This window comes from Mustela lutreola, chromosome 13 (assembly GCF_030435805.1).
Source record: "Mustela lutreola isolate mMusLut2 chromosome 13, mMusLut2.pri, whole genome shotgun sequence".
NCBI lineage: Eukaryota > Metazoa > Chordata > Mammalia > Carnivora > Mustelidae > Mustela > Mustela lutreola.
The window spans coordinates 82,928,791-82,955,272 of NC_081302.1; the positions used below are offsets into that span (position 1 = coordinate 82,928,791).

Genomic DNA, 26,482 nt, shown 5'->3' on the forward strand with positions numbered 1-26,482 from the left:
AGCTTTCTTTCTAGCTTGGAGGGCAGACAGCTAAATAATTACTCAATAATACGGTTAGCATAAGAGTGTAGATAGGAACCAAAGGCTACGGAAGCACATAAAGGAAAAGTTAAGTGTATTTGAAAGAGACCTAGTGGTAGTTGATTCTCCTTCAGCAGAAATCATCACCACCTCAGCCTTTTGAAATTTCTCATATTTGTGAATGTTTCAAACGTATTCAAAATGTTGACATAATTGTGTGTGAACACAATTGTAAATGTATATGAGCCAACACATATTGAGATGTGTACCTGTCACTGACCTGAGTGCTGTGTTTTTTTTTATTGACTCACAAATAGGTTTTGAGACCATGAAGCAAAACCCTGAAATAGTTACAGTACTGGTGACTTTAGTTCAACCCCCTAAAACCCCCCAAATTGGATGTAGATACTTAGAGCCTCTATGGCTTGACAGCTTGGCTGATGTCCGGTATTCTGTAGTCTGATTATGATTAACACTGTACAGCATTAATTTAAAATCTTCCTTACTTATTCTTTCCCTACAAATAATATAAACAAATGGCCCAAAATTCTAGGCTTTGGGATCAACTGAGATTTAAATTCAGCTTTTTCACAATAGCTCGTATAATGTTAGGTAACTTAGTTATTTTCTTAATGGTCTGTTTTCTGCTATTAATGTTGGGGATAATATCAGCTCTCTGCTCAAGGCTAGTAAAATAATTAAATGTGATAATGTACAAAAGGCACTTGGCACAGAGTAAAACACATACAAATGGCATACAAACACATAAAAATACAAATTATTATAATTGTTTCTTAATGCTGTGAGTGAATTTTTCAAAATGAAATAAAATACATGAATCACGGATTATGACAAATACAGCCTTTACAACAAATGTATTTTGGCTTACTCCATGTTATATCAAATATGATAAGAATATTCTGACTTGACGCTATGCCTAATCATTAACGTGCTCAGCTAGTAACTAACTTTCCTAGGCAGACTACATGAGAGCACTTTCACATAATCAAACCAAATCATTATAATTACTTTCTTACGGTTTAGTTTTTGAGTATCCACATTTTTTGTCAACAATTTGCCTTGTATATGATACATGCAGCTTAACAGTCTGGACTGACACACATGGTTACTTACAGTCTGAAAGTTAAAGATACTGGAGTTTCCACGAAGCTGAACTTGACATGTTTCTGACCATTGCTCTGCTTGTGTCCTCTTGAGAGTCCCTGAGCTCCTGACCCCTGACCTTCACCCTATCTACTGAAAAGTCTAAAAGTCTTATTATTTCAAAAACCTTCTTTCCACTGAATTTGTGACAGCTGGTTGCTAGAGGTTTCATGACAACACAAACACTGTGTCATGAGGTCATGAGGTGACAGCAAGATTCAGTGCTGAGGCCCAGGAGAAATGACAGTGATGAAGAGAAGGACCTTGACAAATGAGATGCAACTGAAGATTCTGGCTGGGATCCCTTGTGTTTACGACTTATAGGTGCAGGTATTTCAAAGTCATCTTGTTGCAAACTCAACATATTTCAATTACCCCTCCCACTTATCCCCAAAACTTCCCTTCTGTTCTCTTTCTTAGCTTAAAGGCACTGCCATTTGCCAGTTGGCCCTGACAGAAACTTTCATAAGCTTAACGTAAATTATTTCAACTAATGTATGTTTTTGCCCCCCAATTAGCAAGTGATCAAAAAGTCCTTTTAAAAATTTATTTGGAAAAGGAAGTGCAACTACAGGGAAAAAAATGAGGGATGTTGGTCTAAGCACAGCCTATTTACGACAGACTCCAGTTACCTACCATGAAAGAAAGAAAGCTGTTTGATAATCAAGCATTAGATTCTGGATACTTTCAGCAACAAGAAGGAAATCTGGCATCTCCACAATAGCACAAAATCTGGTTTCTCCACTATAGCACAAAAATATCACTGGCTTACTAATATTTAAAAAAAAGAATAAAAATTTTTTTCATTTAAAAATGAGAGATTAAAAACTTAAAAATGTCAAAAATGAACATGTTGGTTCCAAAAAGTGTATGAGCACATGTTTTTTTGTTTCTCAACATCCACTAACTCTACTTCTAGTAATAACCCTTGGATTTTTTATGGGGGGACTCACCCCTATCTTGCTATCAGTTATATGTTTGGTCCATTCCCAGTATGAACTCACTCCTGACTTAGCCCAACCTGAGCAGACTGTGGCATTCTCTTGGCCAGAGCTTATTTTAGAATGACTCCATCCAAGCCAACCAGCCTCAATCAGAACAATCCCACAACTTTTGTTTCAGCGGCTGACAAGACAGACTTTATTTTCTGTTTGAATTGAATCTGATAGTGATTCAAGCCTGGTCAGTGAGCAGCAAAGGTTGGAGCTGAGAGAAGTAAACTTCATGGTAATTTCAAGTCCGTAAATCGAGGCATGCCTAAATCAGCTCTAATCTTGTACTTTTTAGTTATATCAGCCAATAAATTGCTTTCCTTCCATTCAAAACTGTAGAGTGGGTATTTGATCATTTGCAACATAAAAATCTAATGTAAGTTTTAATTAAACCAACGCAATAAAGAACTTGTCTTTTTTTAAAGTGGTGCATAAACAATGAAAATTGGAACACTGAAAAAATTAAAAGGAAAAAACAATTTTTGTGGGTGGTAGTCATGGTGTAGGAATTCACTCAGGTCCTGGTGTGAGAGAATGAGGAAGTGCCACCTGGAATGTGGGAGAGGCTGGGGGGACCCATGCCTGATCCCAGGATGCAGGAGTTCCTCCAGACTCCTCCACAGCCTCCCAACCCCCAAGCAGCCGCCTTCAATTGACAGAATGAAATGTTGAGGAAGCCGTCACAGCTCCCAAAGTACAGGACGGATCCTGACTCCTTCCGAGTGGTGAAGCCGAAGAGGATGCAATGCAAGCTCAGATGCCTGAGGCCAGAGAGCCGCTGGAGAAGACCAACCTCAAAGATGTCATCAGAACGCTCAAACCGGTGCCGAAAAACAGGCCACCCCTGCTGGTGGAAATCACTCCCAGAGATCAGCTCTTGAATGACATTCGCCACAGCAACGTTGCCTATCTTAAGTCCGTGCAGCTGCCAAAGGAACTGGCATAAGTGGGAACAGAATAATTTTAGAAGAACAAGGAATTGAGACAATGAGCTTGGAGACCGTCTCAGCAGCATACTTCTGGAGCCAGGTGGTGGAACTGGGAACAAGGCTGGCATCTGATAGGAGTATTCTGTAAAGGCAGGGGCAAAATAAGAGGCTGGCAAGGAAGGGGGAGATAAAAAAATTACTATCCTGCGACAACATTTTCTACTTCCAACCCGTTTGAGTGACTTGGGTGAAATTTAGTTGTGTTTCCAGCAGCAGCATTTAAAAAAAATTTTTTTTCCCCATAAATGTTTGTTTTACTATTGCTTTCTTCTGGTAAATGACAATAAATACTATAGATGTGTTAAAAAAAAAAAAAAAGGAGGTGATGGTACCAAGAGTAGTTTCAAAAAAATGAAGAGAGGTGATGAACACCAACGTGAACAGCTCCTTACCAACAGCTGGGAAACAGAACTGGGAAGCTGCAGAAATCCAAACCTTCTGTGGTGGCATACATGAATGATGGGGTTACTCAGGGTTACCAAATGCTCTGGGGAAGTCAAAGATGAGGACAGAGAAAGATAACTTGATTTGGCAAGAGAAGACCAGGGGGAAGATTTAAGACCATAGTTCTAAATTTAAAAAAAAAAAAAAAAAAAAAAAAAAAAAGGAGGGGCCGCCTAGGTGGCTCAGTGGGTTAAAGCCTCTGCCTTCGACTCAGGTCATGATCTCAGGGTCCTGGGATCGAGCCCCACATCAGGCTCTCTGCTCAGCAGGGAGCCTGCTTCCTCCTCTCTCTCTCTCTGCCTGCCTCTCTGCCTACTTGCGATCTCTGTCAAATAAATAAATAAACTCTTTTAAAAAAATGATAGGCTTAGTAATGATTCAAAGATACTTCCTAAAAAAGCCCCGACTTTCTCATATAATATTATCTCATCAAAGCTAAAAGTGATGATTTTAAGACCACCACTGTTTTTATGCCAGTAAGGAGTACCTCTGCAAATTAAACTATAATCTGGCACTAATGGTCATATGCATTCCAATTAAGAGCTATTAAAATGCAAAAAATGGGCATTGTAGATTTGGTAAGATACGGTAACAATGCAATGGAGTGAATAATAACAGCAGTTGTCTGTCATTCATGATGCATTTAAGTAGTATTCATCAAGGATTATCTCTGTCATACACTTGAGTTGCTTTTGTTGACTAGTTCTTATGTTTGCTAGAATAATGAGAAATTCAGTTCTCATAGTCTCAGTAATTGCCTCAGAAAAGTAATGCTCTTTTAGGTGGGTGTATGGCAATGCTTCCTATTGTATATAGAGGTTGCTTAATGGAATTAATGATTGACTCTCTCTGAAACTGTTTTTCTGGGATGCTGAGTTGGTTTGTCTTATATGAATCAGTTATATGCAAAGGCTACCAGGATCCTGCTGAAGCCACTTCTGCTGTTTTTGATCCAATGAGTACCAAATGGGTGCCAAACCCTGTTTTAGATGCTGAGAATAGCTGAGTGCACAGGACAAAGGAGGACTTACCTTTTCAGAGCTTATATTTTAGTTGACAGCAAACAGCCAATCAATGTGAAAACAATAATCAAGAAAATTTCTCACCCTGGCAAGTTTATTAAGAAAGTAAGCATGGGGATGGGGAGAATATTTAAGCACATGGTCAGGGCAGCCCTTTGTGGGATGACCTGAAGAATGAGAAAGAAGTTATCATGAAAAGACCAGGGCAAAGTGTGATAAAGGTAGGGGATTGCTCTGTGTTATGGCCCTGGGGAAGGAATGATCTATGTTTAAGTGACACAAGCAAGGCCTAGGGGTGGGAACATGGTACATGGAACAGACCAGATAAGGTCGGAGAATGAGGCATGAAGAGCAGTGGTTCTCAGCTGTGACCACACATTAGCAGCGACCAGGAAGTAGATAAAATAATACCATTGCTTAGGATCCTCTCCAGACATTCTGATGTATTTGCTATGACAGAGGCCCTGCTCTAGGTATTTGTCAAGTTCCCTAGGCAGTTCTAATGGGTGGCCATGGTTGATAATCTCAGCTGCACAGCAATGTAGCTATAGTTCCCTCTAACAGAAGACCTTATTCCAAACACTAGATGTATTATCCATGAAATACTGCCCATTTCTTCTAACAAGCCCCTTCCATTGGGCTGTCACTCTCTCCCTCTCCTTTCTGCTCCCTGCCCAGCTACTTTCAGGAGGTCTGTGCCAGGCTGGGATATGTTTTGATCTAACTGGAATTTTCTTCATGACCCCAAATATTTGTGTTTGTCCAGTTTTCATGTCTGTTTATTTGGTTTCTTTCTCTCCTCTCCTTTCATTCTCTTTCCTCCACTTCTCTCTCCTCCTTTCTCCTCCCTTTTCTTCTGTCCCTCCTCGCTCCCTCTCTCTCTTTTTTGAAATACAAGATCTGTCCTATGCTTAGCTTCAAAAGTCAGCTTGCCTCCTGGCATTAGACTTTTCTGAGTGACTCCACATCTGCACACCTTTGCATCTTGGCACAGAGCTTGTGCAAGAGATGCCCTGCTGTCAGCTAGTTTATTTCCTCCTCCCACGGTATGTGAGGTGTGCACACTGCACCACGCAGGATGGGCCATAAACCAAAAGGGTTTCTTGTATACAGAAGTACCTAAAAAGTACATGAAGATAAAGAAATAAGTTGAAGGAGATAATTTTAAAAGTACTAAAAATGGACTTAGCCAGCTTCTTTAAGTTTGTCATGTTGTCAGTAAAAGTCATGGTTGACCCAAAGATAGCCTTATATATTAACTATTCAGGAGTCTGTAACTGTGTGACTAGATGGAGAGGCTACATCAAGTATCCAGACAGTCTTGTTTTCTTTTTGATCTGATCTACGAGGATATATAGCTGTACCAAATCTTTGGGAATAACACCTATTTATTATGTTCATTTTACTATAGTTACATCAGCTCAACATTTTTCTTTTTTTTGCCATTTTATTTTATTTTTTAAACATATAATGTATTGTCTGTTTCAGGGGTACATGTTTGTGATTCATCAGTCTTACACAATTCACAGTGGTCACCATAGCACAGTTGAATGCTATAGAGCCATAAAAAACAAAATCTTGCCATTTGCAGGACACACTCTTTACACACACACACACACACACACACACACACACATGCACCCACAGAGTACTGTGTTTTCTGAGCCTGCAGCTCCTATGTCCTCTCTCTCGCTAGTCTTTCAGACACATACCTGTTCAATCCCCACTCTTTTGGGTAACTTCTCACTCATTTTGTGGTTTGGGTTTTGGTTGTCTCCTAGTTTTGTTTAAAATAGAATCTGAAGGAGTTTTTCACTAACTTTGCTGCTTTTGAATGATTTTAGGAGGAATCACTGTGGACATACTACCCTCATGTTGTCATCTTCAACGTGGAAGTCTGTTACCCACGTGACCCTTCACTGTAGGGTTAAGAGGGTTGTTAGTGACTTGTGAAAACTACTTGGAGGCACCATGGGTATGCTTTTGTGGATCCTCACTCCTGAAAGAATTTTGGTCTTTCACACAATCTTAGATAGCCAAAGAAGAGGAAAATAGTGAATTCTGTTTCAGCAAAAACTTAAACAGAGCACAGAATTGAAGATGATTCCTTGGCCTTGGTTTGAGTTAGACTCTCAGGATTCCCTGTTCCTCTATAGATCTTATCCTACTTTCAGAGCTTATATTCTGGCAATGTGAGTGCTCTCTTTCGGAACATTATTCTGTTCAGTTCACCTTTATGCCCAGGAGTGTAACTGAAAGCTTAGTCATTTTTGACAGTTTGTTTCAACTCAATAGAATGAAGTAATTGCCTTAGGTTCCCACAATGAGAATTTTCTTTTTCTTTTCTTTTCTTTTTTTTTTTCTTTTCTTCTTTCTTTCTTTTTTTTTTTTTTTTTTTTTTGGTATATTTGAAAGAAATAGTTAAGCTTTTTTTCACATCTATGCTATGCTGGGTGAACATAAAGTCTACTACTATTTGATAGATATGGCTGGTAAAATTTCACACGTCCCTATGTCCCCAAGTGGCTGTGAGTTCATTCCCACTACATGTAGTGCAGACTCCTGCTTCTCTCCCAGGACCACATTTGTTTCCTTTCTACTGAAACTATCACTGAAAACACCCCACTTATGTGGCCCGGAAACAGTCTTATTCTTTGGGCCAATTCTGAGCATCACATATTCTGATAAAATGTTTAGGCTTTGTGCAAGAAACATTTTTATTTAGCTACATTAGACTTAAGCATTTGCAAAGCATTCTTTCAACATAACAGATATATGATACACTTCTAAAAAAATATATTCAGATTTGCAAACAAATTTGTAGAATACAGCCAACTATTTGGATGCAAACTGTTTGGTACACTGTGAGGAAGGAATACTAGGTCTTTTTCTTCCCACATCAAAAATAATGCAAAAAAGTTTGACTTGTATGAAAAGACATACTCTTAGAAACGCTTTTAGGAAAAAAAAAGTCATATAATTTTTGCGTTTAAAAATATTTTACACAAAACTGGATAATGGTGGATGGATAAACAAACTGATACATCCAGACAATGGAATATCATCCAGCAGTAATAGGAAATGAGCTCTCAAGTTATTAGAAGATGTAGGGGAAACTTAAATGCCTACTATTAAGTGAAAAATGCCAATATGACAAGGTTACGTGTTTCCAACTATATGAAATCCTGCAAAAGGCAAAACTATGAAGACAATAAAAAGATCACTGCTCCCCAGGAGTCTGCGGTCAGAAAGCGCTGACGAGGTGGAACACAGGGAAATTTCAGGGCATGGAAACTATTCTTTATGGTGCTATAATGGGGGATACATGTCATTACACACTAGTCCAAACCTAGAGAACGTACAACACCAAGAATGAGCTCTGAAGCAAACTGTGACCTTTGGGAGATAACAGTGTTGTAACAACTGTAGGAGGGAATGCTGATAATGGGGAGGCTGTGGGGGTGGCAGGAGGAGTATGGGAAATCTCTCTACCTTCTTCTCAATTTTGCTGTCGGCCTAAAACTGCCTTCCTTCCCAAGTCTTATAAAAATGTTATCTGTCATTGCAGGATGGGAGGGGGGTAGGTGGATGGGGTAACAGGGTGGAGGGCAGTTGATGTGATGAGCACCGGGTGTTATAGGCAACTGATGAATTACTGGACTCTACATCTGAAACTAATGATGCTGGCTACTTGAATTTAAATAAAAAAATATATAAAAATAAATTGATTAATTAAAAAACTTTTACCTTCATCCCCTGCTATTTTGTTCCTTTTAAAAATACAATATTTGTATTTCAGAGTTAGCCCAAGAAATATCAGGTATTTACTGGCTGAATTTGGTAAATAACATAATTATTGATTTGAGGATAATGCTATAATATTCATTTTATGTTCTTTCATTGTTCAAAAACTATCTTAAATCATTTTTTGCCCCAATTTTTTCACATTGAAATGGAGTACGTTGATTAAAATTGTTCAAACAAAACTATATCAAAACAAGCACAGGACAAGATTGCTTTAAATAGCTCATAGGTAGGCTGGGAAGAATTAATTTTCTGCCTTTAATAAACCAGTCATAGGTGTAGCCACCATCTTTCTCTAAAGGTTTTCCTTTTACGTAAGCCTCAAACATGTATTAATCTTACGCTAATTCATAAATAGGGGAAGGCACCCATGGTGGGGGTGGTGGTCATGGGAATGTAATGGCCTGAAGAAGTTGAAGGCGAAAGCCGGAGGGGAGGACCTGAGCCAAGCTGCTTTGAAGAGAGAAGGATGGAGGGGCATGGTTAAGATTATGGCTGGGGAGAACAGGAAGTTGAGGCAGTGCATACCTGAGTGCCCCATCATCTCAGCTGAGCAGGAGAGAGCTCATCTGCTAGGGATGGTAAGGACAGCAGATACGGTCTGGAATGGCTTTCAGTGAGAAGGGAGAGGGAAAAGTGGAGCATAAATGAAATCACAGCATGAGGCTAAGGGTCCTTCCAACTGAGACCGGAGGCTGTGAATGTTCAGCACTGGCAACTGAACACTTACGGGATTTTAAAAACATTTTTGGAATAAGAATAGGAAAATCACACTACAGGAGTGATCTGTGACAGGACTTTGCTCAGTGGATGGAGCAGATACACACGGACAGGTGGAAGCTGACGATGCTGATCAGGCCAAGGAAGTTCCGGCCATCAGCATGGGTCCAGTGGTGTGGAAAGGCAAGTCAACAGGAGGAGGAGGCTAAAAGGCTGAGACAGAAATGGAGAGGTGGGGCCTGCCTAGGCTTCTTCATGATGTTTCCCATGTGCAGAGAAGTCCCAAGAGGTTTCTGTGCTCAAACTTGAGAAGACGGAAAAAAATTAAGCCTAACTCCACAATAATTTGCTGAGCAACCCCAGATGGTGGTAGATACCAAGCTGCAGTCTAAGCATCACAGAGGCAGAGGCCACTGGACCCCAATTCAGGAAACGGGGAAGCCATGTAGAGGGAGGCTTTCATGGAACCTAGCACCCACTCGGATGGACATGGGGAAGGTGTTAACCTGGCTGTGTGGGAGAATAAATGAAAACCAATGTTAACAACCAGAGCAGGAATGGTTTGAAGTGAATAGTGAAGCAGCCCATTTTGGACAAGGAAAGAATGTGGGGTGAGTGAACTATCGTATGGAGGTACTTCGTCTACAGTTTGAAATTAGTTAGTGACCCATAAGAATTTTGCAGTGCTACAACTCAGACCCTTGCTAATGAAATTCTGGCCTTTGAATTTTTTTCCCTGTCTTTTCTGAATGCAGCAGATCAAATTTTAAAGATCCGTTTAACTGGGGCAAGAGTTGACAAAATCAGTCACATTTTGGATATAACATAGAACTCACGTCAAAAGCATATGCTATGGAAAATTTTCCACAGTCCCCCCCCCCCCCCGCTTTATTGAGGTGTAATTGGCAAATAAAAACTGTACATATTTAAGGTGTATAACTTGACCTTTGACATACACTGTGAAATGACCACCAGAGTCAAGCTAATAAGCACAATCATCACCTCACATCGTTACTGTTTCTCCTTCCTTCCTTCCCTGGTCAAAATACTTAAATGTCATCATCTTAGCAAATTTCAAGTATACAATACAGTATGAAGTATCACCTCACACCTATTACAGTGGTATTCTCAAAAAAAGGCAGGAGATAACAAGTATTGTCTAGGATGTGGAGACACTGGAACTCGTATACACTGTTGGTGAGAATGTAAAATGGTGCAGCCATTATGGAAAACAGTGTGGAGCTTCCTCACAAAGTTTAAAAATAGAACTGTTACCTGATCCAGTAATTCCACTTCTGGGTAGATATTTAAAGAAAATAAATTGGGATCTTGAAAAGATCTCTTCACTTCCATGTTCCCTGCAGCATTATTTATAATAGCCAAGATACGAAAACAATGTATGTGTCCATCAACACATGAATGGATAAAGAAAATGTGGTATATGTATGCACTGTACATTTTTTAGAAACTATTTTTTAGAACAGTTTCAAGATTATAACAAAACTAAGAGGGAAGTACAGAAATTTGCCATAGTCGTCCTGTCGCCACGCACGCACAGCCTCCTCCCTTACTAATCTATGTCACCAGAATGGTACATTTTTGTTAACAAAGATGAACCTACCCTGACACATTGTAGCCACTGAAAGTGATTTTCCTTTCAGTAAACTGGAATTTTCTCTTGGTGTTGTATGTTCTATGGGTTTGGACACATGTGTAGTGATACAGAGCGATCATTTTAGTATAAGTATTTTCTTTCTTTGAAGTGAGAAAGAAGGGTTCAATTAGGTTTTTTTTTTTCTTTCCAGCTTCATTGAGATTTAACATATAACACTATAAAAGCTTAAGGTTTTCAATATGTTGATTTGATACACTTATATACTACAAAATTACCACCTTTTATTTTTTTGAAAAAATTATCAACAAATAACCAGTATCTATGAGTTGGATAAAAATCTTCCAACTGTTTAATGTGTAGCAAACAAAGGACAACATCACTTTTCAATATGTAGTTAAAATCTTTAAAATAAGCAACATAGAAAAATCTTGAGCCCTTCCCCGTATGAAAGTAAGAATACTTTATGAAACTACTTAATGAAATTGTAAAATCTTTTGCCTACACCATTTTACATGTCAAAAGAGGCAAACTTGATAAAATAATTTTTAAGTTTTCCCCCCTTATTTCCAATTTATATAAATCTTTATCTTTTAGAGGAAAATGACACTCTGATTCACCTCTATTGATTATTGTATGTAGGAGCAAAATCATAAACCTACTGTGCAGATGATCATGGCTTACTGGTGGGTACAACAATTACTATTTTAAAATATGGGTCACATATATGCATTTCTCTAATTTTTTTTTTTTATTGTGGGCTGTTGTATCAGTTTTGTATAGTGATAACATTTAAGGATGATCCGTAATGTAATGTAATGTATACAGCATATTCATGTTGATGCATATATTAAAATATTATTTTTTTTAAAACAAATCTCACCATACTGATGTTTATGAATTAGAGGTAGTTTACAAACATTAACTTACTCAGTTTGAAGTTACAACTCAGTTTCAGAGAGGAAAGCAATTTTTTTTTTAAGTTTGTGAATTATATCATTGCCTGAAACAAGAAATGACTAAAGAAGGTAAAGAAGAAATAAATAAGGACTAATTCCTTCTTTCCTAAATCTTTTGAGTATGAAGGGATTAGTATTTTGTATGAAGTGATTTTTCAAAAACAGTGTTTACATAGCTATTGTGAAAATGAACAAACCTCATCCAAAATGCAATCAGAAGTCGCAAGGAGTTAGCTCTCCTTCACTACTGCCCCTCACAGCCTAAACAGTCCAGCAGGAGGGAGTCAATTTCCTCCCAGCCAACAAGGAGCTGCCACGATTTGAGTCACCTGCAGCCAATTAGAAGCCACTACTACTTCAAACTCTCATTTTCCTCCACAGAACATTTGTTCAAAACCACCCTCCCCTCCATCTCCCCATGTCCTCCATGCTATTTGTTATGCTCCACAAATAAGTGAAACCATATGATAATTGACTCTCTCTGCTTGACTTATTTCACTCAGCATAATCTCTTTCAGATGGAGAGGAGAAGGGAGTTGAGGTAAATTGGAAGCAGAGGTGAACCATGAGAGACTATGGACTCTGAAAAACAATCTGAGGGTTTTGAGGGGCGGGGGGGGGGGGATAGGGGTGGGAGGTTGGAGGAACCAGGTGGTGGGTATTAGAGAAGACACGGATTGCATGGAGCACTGGGTGTGGTGCAAAAACAATGAATAGTGTTACGCTGAAAAAAATAAATAAATTTAAATAAAGAAAAACCACCCTCTCACCTTCCTTCTTCCCTCTACAAAAGGATGTTTTTCCCTGTTCTCCAGACTTGCCTATGGTTCTCCATGATTTATGTGTTGCAAACTGCAATTTCCCTATTCCCAAGGAAAATAATTTGCTGCATGGTAGCCTTTGTTGTTCAATTCTTAAGGTTGACCATATCAATCTGTGTTGAAAAATACATCACAACTAAAGTTATTTCTTCATAACTGATTGCTTTCATTAGTATAGATCAGGGTTTGGTAAATGATGGCCTGTGTCAAGTTAAGACCTGCCAACTGTTTTACAAGTAGACTGTTCCTAAGCCACAGCCATGGCTACTTATTTATGTATGTCTATGGCTGTACCACTGCCCAACTGTGTAGTTGTGACAGAGATCTTATGGCTCATGAAGCCCAAATAGTTATCATCTGGCCCTTTATAGAAAAACTTTGCCTACTCCTGATACATCTTATTGGAAATAGATTATGTTGTAGATATGCAAGTCATATTTTAGTTAGGTTTTACTATTTTCAAAATAAATTTATTGTCTTATTATCATTGTTAGTCCAAGAAGTGAATCTGATAATTATATTACATTTTTAGTCCCCTTCATTGCCCCTGGCAAAGTAAAAAAAACCCTGAAATCAACTGGTACTTACCTGAGTACCTGTTCTAATTACAAATTCATACTTAAAGTCTGAGTTTCACGTCACAAGACAAAATACTCAAACCTCAATTTATTAGTTTCAAGCAACCAACTGCTCAAACTCTAATTACTAACAAAACTGTCCTGACTTCTATCCTTATTTTCCAACTAATATTTGGTAGAGATATTAATAAATAAAAGCAATTTAGTAACAAAGGTATAGATAGCCCAAGAATAAATCAATCAATAGGTTAGATAACCAATTTAAATAATCCACAGACTATATAATTAACATAAATAATTGAGGATTATCTTCATAATAATGTAACCATTTAGCATCATTTAATACACCATTTAACTTTATTACTCATTTTAAAATTCCAGAATTTGGTTAAAATTTGTTTTATTTAAAATTTAGATAAGGAATATCATGGAGCTCTCTTATAATCTAGCTTAGTATAATATACAAAGTATTTTTTAAATTTATAATCATCTTTAAAAATAGCTACATAGGAAATGTTCCCTCCAAATAATGAAATGTATCACACATACGGAGGTCTTCTAATATAAAGGACTGAGAAGACATGAGAGAACCCCATTTGTACCAACAAGACACAGTTCTACATAAAATGTAATACTTTTAAAAGTACGTGGTCAGAATTACAGGAAAGAATGGAACATTCTTAAGGCTAGAAAAAAGGATGGAAATGAAAGCCAGAGATAACTGGGGAGTGATGCCACATATAGTTGGCAGGTTATTAGACCCACTTATGGGCCTCAAAACTGAGCCTGAATCTTAATGCCCAACAGAGATGGGAGAGTGGGTCTCTGTCCCAAGCAAAGCCAGAGCTCCCACATACAAAGAAAGTCCAAGAAGAGATTCCTCCCTCTCTAAGGCTGTGGATAGAAAGACAAACCACTTCATAGAAAGCAAAATCATAAGCTTAAATCAACCACAAGCCCGTACCATTTACAGGTGACAGTTTGTCCAGATTGGTAATAAATATGTGCTGCTATAACCCCCAACCATCAAATTTACGTAAAATCTGCTCTGAGACCCATAAAACCCCTGGTATCCCAGCAGATGCACAAGCAGAACCACTCCTAGGGACACTTTCACACCTGCTGCATTTGAGAGTCCTAAGAATAATGCTCAGTGTAGATGAGCTCACACACAATAATTACAAATCACTCAACCAATTAAACAATCATGAGGTGGAATGAAGGAATCAGCAGTCCGAGAAGTAATGGAAGATGGAAATGTGAAGGGCCAAAATGCATGTAGTAAGAATTCAAGAAGGAGAAGGGGAGAAAAAAAGAGACAAGACTGAAGCAATTTTCAAAGAGATGGTGACTTCTACTTTTCCAGACTTGTACAAAGTGTTAGCTGGAAGAATTATACAGAACCCTGAACGGAGTGTGATACTTCTTAAAGACACACACACCGTGGGACAGTAACCTGGGGCTTGAGACAGTTCAAAAGAAGGGAAGGGGTGATCATTCTTTTACTATTCCATTTGGGTCGTTCTCACCATTCCCCACTTACATATGCCTCCAAGTTTGGATATTGGAAATGAAAGGAAAAAAAAAAAGGCAGAAAGGCAAAAAATGAGGCAATACTATATGATGATATGTGAAGGCTGACAGAACTCTTGCTTCAGGTAAGTATGAATAAAATGAAAATCTTCATAAAATGAAAGTACCAGTGTGCTAGTCACCATCCCACTATGCACCACACATCTCAAGACTTGCTAATGGAATACTATGTTCATAAGATACTATTTTATCTATTTTATTGGCCTTTTGTATTTGCCTGATTTAGTAAAAAGTCAAGGAAAATTATTTAGTTAGAAAATGAAGACATCAAAGTTGCCTTCAAGAAGACAGAGTTCCCAAAGAATTCTGAGGTTTTTAAAGGCACCAAGGTTCCTGGTGCTCATGCTTTATACACTGGTTAATGTTAACCTTAAATGTGATGGCCTTCTTTTTCCTTGATTCAAAGTATTCCTGGCAGTAGTCATGTGGTCTGGCCATTTGAGCTATTTTGCATTCACAAGAAGAATGAGAGGCAGGATTAACCCAAGCAGTCTTCCTGGGTGCTGTATTGCTGTGGGAGGTGTGGGTTTGGTGTCAGGTCTGTGTTATTACTCAGTTCTGCGGAGCAATCATGTTGGCAAACGATAGCCTCTCTGGGCACAGTTTCCTCCTGTCTTAAGTCGGGCCCTCCTCACAGGGTTCTTGTGAAGATGGGTGAAAGGTAATGAACACCAGCCATTCCAGGCTTAACGTAGGAGTGCAGTCAATAGGCTGCACACAGCACTTTCCTTTTGAGAGCAAGTGCAAGAAGTCAGAGGGACAGCAGCAACCTCCCCAAGAGAGAAGGAAATTCTCTGGAGAATAATTTCTTGGGTGTTTACCTCAAATAATTCCAGATTAAGGGGTATAATAAACAAATAGATTGAATCAAGAATCTTAAGGCAAAAGGATTCAGAGGAGGAACCACGGCTCACCACGGCTCCCAAGAGTGGCCGTTGGTCAGGACAGTGTGGCCTAGCAGGACCTGGGAGGAAAACCAATGCAAACAGTCCTTCATATACAGAGGGCATCTGCACCTCAAGCCTTTGAAATGCAAGAGAGCCTCAAGTATAATCTAACACTCAGAAATCCATGTAAATAATCCAGTGACTCATGAAGACATTCTTTTTTTTTTTTCATGAAGACATTCTTTATAAAAACACAGCTTTTATAGTCCTTGCCTTCTTATACCTGGTTGCTACTTAGGCCTTTGTCTTCAATGCAATATGATCTTAGTTAAGGTTTCCTATTTTTTAATTTTCCCCCTTTTTTATTCAGTTCACTTATTGTATGTTATTTTTGAAAAAGGAGTTTAGGAACAAATATTAAAATCTACTAGGCAAAATATCACAAGCACATTTCCATAAATTAATACCTGGCTCGTGTTACTTTTCCAATTAAGTTTTCATTGTTTTATTATTAATGTAAGCATTAATGTCATCATACTTTATTATAACGGACTGACTCAAGGTTTTGTATGTGCAGCAACAGAGCCCACCTACATGCTGAGAATCTAATTTAGGTGACCTCAGCCAGGGGTCCAGAACTGGCTTCAAGAACATTTAACCTCTTGGAATCCAGTCCAAGTTGCAGATCTAGAACAATCACCAGGTTTTCAAAGGAATTCATGGCCATAAAATAGTTAGGAAGCATTATTTTACTATCTTCTTCCTTTTCCTGCCGTCTCCTATACCAGCACAAATATTTCCCTCACACCTAACAAAATGATATGCTAAAAAGACAAGTTGTTGTTTGTAGCTAATTTGTTTCCTAATTTAGAAGGTGTGTTCAGAAATTTATAAGCAAATACACTTCAAACAAGGGATACAATACAGATAACCCTGTATTGGTACCATTGACAACACACAACCAGTTGTGTTTACTTCACATAAATTCAACTGCAGAAGACATAATGGCATTTTCTGAAAAAATCACAAAGCAACGCCACCTAAGTCTTTAGGAAATTAAGTATTTGGGTTATGATACTATGATAATCATGGTCATATAAATCATTTTCTAACAGTACAATTCTAGAGAAAGAAATAAAATTAGCATTACCTTTTTGCTTACCTATACCTACGTCCATAGATATCTGCCTATTTTACCCAAAGGGCATTAGGAATTCTTGTGGGACACAATAGCAACTAAACATCAAAATTAGGGTCTGATGAATTTTAAAAGGTCATATGCAAGATAATGAAATGATGTTGATCAAAATGCAATACTGTACATATATATATATATTGAGTATTATTATCCTCATTAACACCCAGAGAGGTATTTTAATCGTTTAAAAAAGCAAATTATTTGTTAAATGTCAAAGGTTCCTGATTTATTTTATAGTCTGTTTATGTATGTCCAATTTATTAAATGGATTGTTCATCAGTATGTTTTTTTCAAGATTAAAGAAATATAACCTAGATTATAATTGTTACACAGGACAACTTTTCTATACTTGTAACCCCACAGTGGAGGTATACTACATGCATTAATGATTTAGGTGTAATATCTACTGAATATTGTGCCTAATGATTCAGTAACAACAAATATTAACTATCAAAGGAGCATAAGGACTTTGGCAAAGCAAGGTATTTGAAAACATGATTCAATAACTTTAAAAGTTTACTATATGATATTTTTACACATATGGAGTGAATGTCAGTTTGCTAATCACTTTGGTAGCACTTTTTCTAAAAGGAAGTTCACATACCAGAGACACTGAACCTTTTGGTAAAATATTCCATCACCCAAAATTAAGAGATCAGCTTATATATATTTTTGAATAATATTGTAAAATCTGTTTTTCAGGGTTTTTTTTTTTTTTTGCTTGCTCATATTAAAGGAAGAAAAGCACAAGAAGAGTCATAAAAAAAGATCTGCTTTAAAAGAAAAATAAACAGAATTCCATGGCTTTACAAACATAGATTTACCTGTTTTAAAGAACACTCGGCAGCATTTATACAAAAATACCACACATAGAGTGTAATCACTAAGAATCTACTTAATACAACATTTGGTATCATTTGATGAGTTGTTACTTCGCTGAAAAAACTGTATGTGATTGTACCACTACTTAAAAACATCAGACCATCCAGTAGTGATTTAAAAATTATCAACTGCCTAACTCTGGTTTAACCGAATAACGTGCAAATAAATAATAAATACCAACCACGAGAACTACAGAGGGTAGTGGATATAAAGGGGGCGGGAGGATCAAGTTATAATTCCGCGAAAGACTGTGGGAGCCAACCGTGATTTGAAGGCTCTGTTTCCCCTCTAAAATGCGCAGGTAAACCCTGTGCAACTTTGCACTTCTTGGTGAAGCCACTCCGCTTACTCAATGTCAAAGGAGAGACTAGTCAGCAATCCATGGCAAGGTTTTCGGCAAAATCAATTTACAGAAAACAAGTTCATTCTTATTTTCACTCTTATCCCCACACGCACCCCCTCGCATGCCTGCCTCTCTCTGCCTCACCCTCCCCCCGCCCCCGCGTTATTTAAGTGTTAAGTCAGAGTGCAGATCCGCAAAGTTTTTCTGGCATAGAGAGGCCGCCTGTCTAAACTACCTTTCACACTTGTCCCAGAACCCGCGCAGGCTGGCAGATGAGGCAGGCAAACGCTGTTCGGGGCAGAGAAGGCGCAGAGGGAGAGGAAGCAGGGTGGGAAGGCAGGTTTGGGGTCTTGGGAAAAGGCTGCAGAGGATCCTAACAACGGGTCAGTTTAGGGGGCTGCAAGAGAAGGAAGGACACGGAAATCGGGGAACTGAGCACCAAGTGGCGGTCCGCGACCGTTCTCCTTACCTGCTGTACTTCTTGGGGTCCCGGAGAGCAAACGGCCACTGTATTCCCCCTCATTCCCGACGGGATGAGACCACTGTCTCCTGTCCGGACAGCGCGGGCCTCGGCTCCGTCCTCCTTCCTCGGCGACCGCAGCGACAGCTCTGCTTCTGGGCGGGGGAGCCGCTCCCCCGAGCCGCGGGTGCCCACATCCCCGCCAGGGCTCCCGGTGCCACTGCCCCGGCGCGAGCGAGCGGAGGCGGAGGCCAGACGCCCCGGGGAGACTCGGCACCGCTACCGCACCGCCCCCAGGAGCCCCGCGCGCGCGGGACAAGCCCCGGGCGCCCCCAGCGGGCCGCACACCCCCTCCGCGCGGGGCCAGCGCGCCCGGCTCCCTCGGCCGCCCCCCGTTCCAGCCCCGTCACCGCCACCCCCGCCCTCCAGCCCCTGTGCCCCTCCCACAACGGCCGGCGCCCCGGCGTGACTCCCCGCGTCCTTCGCGTCCCACTGTCCGGCGCCCCGCCAGCACCCCTGCGTCCGCATCGCCCCTCCGAGTCCAGGACGGCCTGTCCCGGCGGTCCAGTCGCGCCCACCGCGGCCTGCCCGCCCTCGCTCGCCCCCCACGGGCGCGCAGGCGCACGGGTCGCTGAGCGGGTCCTGGTGGACGCCCGCTCGCAGCCCGCTCCTCCTGGGCTACCCGCGGGGGGCGCCTGCCATCTTTCCCCCCTCGGTGCCCTGCGTCTCCTTAAGGCATCCCGGGCTTGGAGCTCGGGGGAAGAACTAATTTTCCCACCTGGGCTCCCAGTCCCTTGCAGTTACAACAGTCTGCGCCTTCCTAATCTGAGGGGTTTAGGGCGTCCCTGTTGAGAGACAGGACGGGACTCTAGCCAAGAACCGCTTGGGCTTCAGAAGCCCCGCGGTTTCCTCCTAGATCAAAGCAAGGGCCACGTCCCGCCGCTAGGGGGCGTCCCTCGGGATCTGCCGAAACTTGGCGCGGGCAGATGTGTTGCCAAAAGCATGGAATCAGGCTCTCAAGTAGTAGGCGCCGATCCATTACTTTTAAGAAGCCTCTTTTACCCCGTTTTTCTCAAGGCCTGTGGAGGTTTGCTCAACTGTGTCTATATGGCATATAGTTATCCTATTAGTGCCTGTGTATTTCATTCATTTTCTGGTTGACAGCCACATTACACTTGGACCCCTCTCATCTACGCAAGAAAGTGACTTGTTTTTAGCAGTTCTGTGTCTGGAGAATGGTACGGGTATCTGAGCATGCTGGGTGAGTGTGCTGGAGGTAAATTATCTCATCCAAAAGAATCATTTTGGTGTGTTTTATGATTTTTTTAGATGGAGATATGCTACTGTATTAGGAACCAAATGGGAACATAAAGATGCTAGAAAATTTACACATTTTTCATGTAATGAAATGGATAATTGCAAGGCAGAAATGTTTACAATGCTTAGATTATATTAAAGCACACTTTTTCAAAGGTAGAGATCAAAAGGAGATAAGTCAATTTTCCAGGGAAGTGTAATGAAAATCTTTGTTAGTTATTCCCTACCTAATATGTGATAGTGACAACCACTTCTTTCAAAAACTTTACTCTCACAAGGATAATTAAGATTGACATAAGTTGAGATGTGCTCTTAAGTATATATTAATCATTTTCTATTTCACATTTTCTTTTTATTTCTTTCTACTTTGTAATGAAAAGAACTGTAATTATTGCTCTAAAAATTTCCCCATTATTTAATAAAAGTTTCAGTTTATATATTTATGTCAAAGAATTCAAAAGTTATTAATGCATTTTAATTGCCAAAACTAACATGATCTAAGTCAGGACATCTCTTTTGTTGGCATAGAAAGAAGTAACTGACAATAGCTCAATGTTGTGGATGGTGAGAACACTGAGGATCCGGAGCCCTTGGCATAATTCTCCTGGCAGAAAAGTTAAATATATCCAAAACAGTACAAGGGAAGAAAAACCAAACAAACCAGGACTGTTTATGGAGTGTGAAGGCTCAGTTTGATTGAGCACCTTATCAGTAAAAAATATTTTGAGCAACCCAGTACATCGGTATTTATTTGTAAAGTATATACATTTCTGAATATATAGTATACTATACTCATAAAATTAATATGTTACATTGTAAAACAAATAGAAATTGAAAAAGGAGAGATACATGTACATACAAATAAGAAAAGTATTGGAAGGAAATGAGACTCTCCGCTCACCCTCTCCCTAGTGAAACAACCGTAAGTGATGAAAGTATTTAGTATTTAAAAAAAAAAATCACTTAAAGTCTCTGGAAATTGTCCCAAGGGCATACAGCAAATAAAGGAACATTTACTCATGAAAATATACTAAATCTTGGTAAGAAGAACAAAAATCTGGGCCACAACCCACTCTTCCAGCTCCCAGCTCAATGTCACGGAAGGTCCAATCTGAATGAGTGCAGCTGAGAAGATAGTCTCTCTCCCTCAGTTTTGGGTCTGGAATACTGGCTTCTCCCTGGGGAGGGGGGCAGGACTCCACCATTTTCGGCCCCAGTCCGTTATGAGCTTATTCCAGGCAAATGTGGCTGAGAGGTGTGGAGCTTGCCATCTACCTAGCCACCACTATGAGGTGCAAGCTCAATCCAGGTACAGAGGAATTAAGACTATCGGGCTTAAAAAAAAAAAAAAAAAAATACTATTGGGCTACTACTACTGTCCCCACAGCAGCTCACTCATAGGGTGGAGGTTGCATGTTGGGAGAGGAAAACAGGATCCTGAGGGCTTCAGCCCTCCACCTGAGACCCCTGCTTAGAGAGTGGAAGTGTCACTATGAAGAAAAAGGCTGCTTGCTGTTGGCCTCCAGCTCTGGGGCAGTGGGACAGAGGTCCTGTGTGGTGGGCAAGAAAAGTTGTACCATAGTGCCATAAGTGCTCTAAGAAGACCAATTTTACTTAGCAAAGATCATGGTGAGGTTCATACCTAAGGGCACTGTCAGAAACACTGGAGAGCTTGGTAATAAGCAACTAAGAGAAGGATGGTAACTCCATGATAGCAAAAAGCTAAATAAATGGTAAACCAGCTAGAAACTTAATAGAGAAAACCAGGAAAAAGAAAGGAGCCCTCCTGGGGAGGAAGAAGCCTCAGAGACTGACCTCAAGGGTTACCCAGGCAAAGGGGCTAACTGTAATTGGTTCCAAGAGTGGAACAGTTTATGTGCAGGTATTTTTAAAAATATCAGAGAAGTCCACTAACAATTAGTGGAGGCTCGGAACTCAGTGTGATATTCAGAGGCGAACCAGACAAAAGCTTAACAGGGACCTCAGGGAAAAAAGTCTCAGAGGCTAAATTGACCAAGAAAGAAAAAAGAGGATTCAAATTCCCAAAGTTGGAAGTAAGAGAGAAACCGTCATTTGATGGCTGCATAGTATTCTATTGTGTATATATACCACATCTTCTTGATCCATTCATCTGTTGATGGACATCTAGGTTCTTTCCACAGTTTGGCTATTGTGGACATTGCTGCTATAAACATTCGGGTGCACGTGCCCCTTGGGATCACTACGTTTGTATCTTTAGGGTAAATACTATGCAGCCATCAAAAGAAATGAAATCTTGCCATTTGCGACAACGTGGATGGAACTAGAGCGTATCATGCTTAGCGAAATAAGTCAAACGGAGAAAGACAACTCTCACATGATCTCCCTGATATGAGGAAGTGGTGATGCAACATGGGGGCTTAAGTGGGTAGGAGAAGAATCAATGAAACAAGATGGGATTGGGAGGGAGACAAAACATAAGTGATTCTTAATCTCACAAAACAAACTGAGGGTTGCTGGGGGGAGGGGGGTTTGGAGAAGGGGGGTGGGATTATGGACATTGGGGAGGGTATGTGCTTTGGTGAGTGCTGTGAAGTGTGTAAACCTGGTGATTCACAGACCTGTACCCCTGGGGATAAAAATATATGTTTATAAAAAATAAAAAATTTAAAAAAAAAGAGAGAGAGACCATCATTATCAACCTTATAGGAAAGGATTATAAAGGCATACTGTGAACAACTGTATATTGACAAATTATAGAATTTACATGATATATGCAAACAAATGAAAAAGAATGAAGTGTGTTCCCTTCTTCAAACTATGCACAATAGTTAACTTAAAATGGATCACAGGCCTCAATACAGGAGCTTGAAGAAAAGAGTCTCAGGAGAAAACATCAGAGTAAATCCTTGTAATCTTGAGTGAGGCAAATCACAAGCAACAAATGAAAAAAAAATAGACAAATTTGGTCTCAGCAAAATTAAAAATGTTTAATTCTACAAATTATACCATGAAGAAAGTGAAGAAACCATATACGGAACAGGAGAAAATATTTGCAAATCATATTTCTACCAAGTAATTTATAACCAGATATATGAAGAACTTTTACAGCTAAGCAGGAAGAAAGCAACCCAATGAAAAATAGACAAATGATCTGAATAGATATTTCTCTAAAGAAAGTATGCAAATGACCAGTAAGTGCTGAAGAGATGCTCAACATTATTAGCCATTAAGGAAATAACAAACTAAAATCACAATGAGATACCATTTATACCATTCAAACTCCCTAGAAAGGCTCTAACAAAAAAAGAACAAGTAATAGCAAATGTTGGCAAAGATGCGGGGTAATACTCTTAGTACACTGAAAGACATAAAAACATACTTTCACACAAAGACTGGCATACAGATGTTTACAGTAGCATTATTCAGAAGAACCCAAATCTGGAAACAACAGATGTTTGTCTACCAATGGGTGAATTTTTAAAAAAGTGTTCTATCCATGCAATGGAATATTATTCAGAGGTAAAAAGGAATGAGCTGCTGATCCATGCTCCAATATGGATGAACCTTGAAAACATGCAGCGTGACAGAAACTAGTCACAAAAGATCACACTCTCTTCTTCCACTTATGGGAAATGTCCAAAAAACACTGAGGGGTAATAATATGTTACTGAGATTGTGGTAGTCCTTGCACACCTCTGTGGATATACTAAAAGTCACTCTCTCTCTTTACAAGATTTTATTTATTATTTGACCTGGATAGAGAGCACAAGCAGGGGGAGCAGCAGGCAGAGGCAGAGAGAGAAGCAGCTTCCCCAGTGAGCAGGGAGTCTGATGCAGGGCTCAATTCCAGGACCCTGGGATCATGACCTGAGCTGAAGACAGATGCTTAACTAACTGAGCCACCCAGACGCTCCTTAAAGTCTCTTAATTGTATACGTTAAGTAAGGTGTATATGTATGGTCTGCTAATTATATCTGAATAAAGCTACTAGACAAAGTGCTTGTAAATAAAAATAGTAACACACTCCCATGATGTTAGGCAGAAGTCAGAAGAGAGGCAGGTCCAAGTAGCCATTGTTCCTGCTTTTTACCTTTTCTTCTTTGGTAATTATTATTATTATTTTTTAAAGATTTTATTTATTTATTTGTCAGAGAGAGAGAGAACAGGCAGACAGAGTAGCAGGCAGAGGCAGAGGGAGAAGCAGGCTCCCTGCCAAGGAGACTGATGTGGGACTCGATCCCAGGACAGTGGAATCATGACCCGAGCCGAAGGCATCAAGTGGCTTAACCAACTGCGCCACTCAGGCGTCCCTCTTCTTTGGTAATTAAAACTAAATGAGAAGAAGGTCTCAGGTGACTTCTATAAAACCCATTTCCTCTCTGACATTCTGACATATTTACTTCTGTGATAATGTTCCTGGGTTTCTTAACGACTACTTCTCCTCCCCCTCCTCCTCCTCCTCCCCCTCCTCCCCCTCCTCCCCCTCCTCCCCCTCCTCCCCCTCCTCCCCCTCCTCCCCCTCCTCCCCCTCCTCCCCCTCCTCCCCCTCCTCCTCCTCCTCCCCCTCCTCCCCCTCCTCCTTCTTCTTTTGTTTATTCTTTGCACTATATTTCGTAAGACAGACTATAAGCTAAGGGTTTTTTTCTGTGTGTTTATGTGTAAACTGGTACCGTATATGTGTCAGAATTATCAATTGTGACTTTAAAACTCAGAGGGATACCATGGTGGGATAAAAGAACATTGAACTTTGTGGCAGGGGTCCTGGTTAATTTAAATTCAATTCCTACACCCAGCGATCTTTTCCATGGTGAGAGCTCTATGTATGAGCCCAAATCTTTTCATCTGTCATTGAGACTGTTGCATAAAACGATCCCTAACATTTATTTTTCAAAATTAATCTTTAAAAGTGCATTTTTCCTGTTTAATTTTAAATGTTCAGTTTTCCATATTAATGGGTGTGTCTCAAGAAAGGCTAGAGTTTTGAATGTGCCTGTGTTTCTTTCCTGTAGGCCTTGTGCCCTCCATGTGCTTAAAATCACTCTAGTCAATTCTAAAAAAATGAATGATTCTGAACATCAATAACCTAAGTATGTAAAGGCAGCCTGGTTTCATGTGAAGAGTCTATCTGGGTCCAGAAATCACGGGTTGTGATCTCTTTCTGCTGGTGACTGCAAGACCTTTGTTAAATTATTTGAAGTCTTAATGCCTGCACTTCCTAGTGTATAATATTAGAGTAAAAATTAGAACTTAAGTCATAGGACTGTTGTAAGAAATATACAACTTAATGTTTATAAAACACCGAGCACAATTTCCAGCATCTAGGAGTTATTTTTGATGTAGGCCATCTTTTTCTTCTTTGATTGCTAATATGGGCCACTTTTCAGTGGCTACACCAACAAGAAGGAGTAAAGAAGATACTTCTGAATGTCCTAATTAGCTGACATTTGCTGTAAAGTGCTTCATGTTCATATACATGTATATATTTATATATATATAATATTTAAATACCACATTCAGACATAACATACAACTTAAAATATACATGTGATGTAGTATGCTTTTAAGAGAGTAGTGGATCTTTTCAAATATTCAACAAACTTCTGAGAAAAAATGATTAGACACATAGAATACTGTGGGACTCCACTCGTGCAGGCTGGAGTTTTGACAGTAAAATTTCAATTTCAACGATATAGGACTACATATGAGGTTATATTTTTTCTTTTGCCAAAAAGAATCATTAAGAAATAACTTCTGCTCTATTACTATCTAATCTTCCATTAAAAAGGTCATTTTAATGTCCACCTGTGTTAAATAAATTATGTCAAAATAAAATATATTCCTTAAACTGAATATTAGACTTTATTAGAAAAATTAATGTTTTACCTTGATTTTTTTCCTCACTTATTCATCTAGTATCGAAAATTTTCTCAAGGCCAAAGATGATGAAACTATTCAAAAGGGACTTTCTGAGGTTTTATGCCCAAGGAGAATCACTCCACGGCCTTGTAACTAAGTGACCCAAAGTTGACCCACTTCCAGCAGGGGGTCCCACTGATATCCTGAAGCCCTGAGGACCAGAAGCTGGGGGAGAGTCAGAAGCACATCCCTTGACATGATTACATGCAAGCTGGGGAAAACAGGTCGGGTGCATCACAGTGACTACAGGGGACATACTGCTTTATAGGCCAAGGGGGACCAGGTGTCCAAGAAATACTTGGCAGACGGAAAGAGGACTTAAGCATTGGTACAAGTCACAGCCGATTCATATTTGGGCTACATATTCTAGGGTCATAGTATTTACCACTCATGTTTCTGACTGAAATCTGTCTGTATTCGTAAAAGTCTCAAAAGCAGAAGGTGGAGGTACTTTTGAGTTGACACTATTTTCAAGTTATTTTGTCCAGGTTGCTTGGCATAGGTGTGGTTTGAGAAAGTGGTTGGTGGTATGTTGGAGGATCCAGAAATATTAGTGGTGGGATTTAATAACGTGGTTATTTATTTATTTATTTTTGTCAGGCAATGACTTACAAAAATATATACTTTTCTCTCATGTTGTAAGTCAGTCATTGTCTGGTTGGGGGGCTGCTGCTTCTCTGTGTCATAGGTTTTCTCATTCCAGGATCCAGGTTAAAGAAGTAACCCTTATTGATGGCAAGCCATCCTTAAGGAAAATGTCAAGGGAGCTGATGGAAAC

General features: G+C 39.8%; 1 protein-coding gene across 2 annotated transcripts in view; it reads right to left on the reverse strand.

Annotated features, from left to right (window-relative positions):
• Positions 1-18,843, reverse strand: part of SGCG (sarcoglycan gamma) — a 144,153-nt gene extending 125,310 nt beyond the window's left edge. Inside the window, exon 1 of one of the 2 annotated variants that reach the window (XM_059144617.1) lies at positions 18,499-18,843. In XM_059144617.1, coding sequence (XP_059000600.1) covers positions 18,499-18,552 — 54 coding nt within the window. In that variant the 5' untranslated portion in view covers positions 18,553-18,843. The remainder of the gene's footprint in view (positions 1-18,498) is intronic. The other variant, XM_059144615.1, reaches the window with a different exon arrangement.
• Between the last annotated feature and the right edge of the window lie 7,639 nt (positions 18,844-26,482).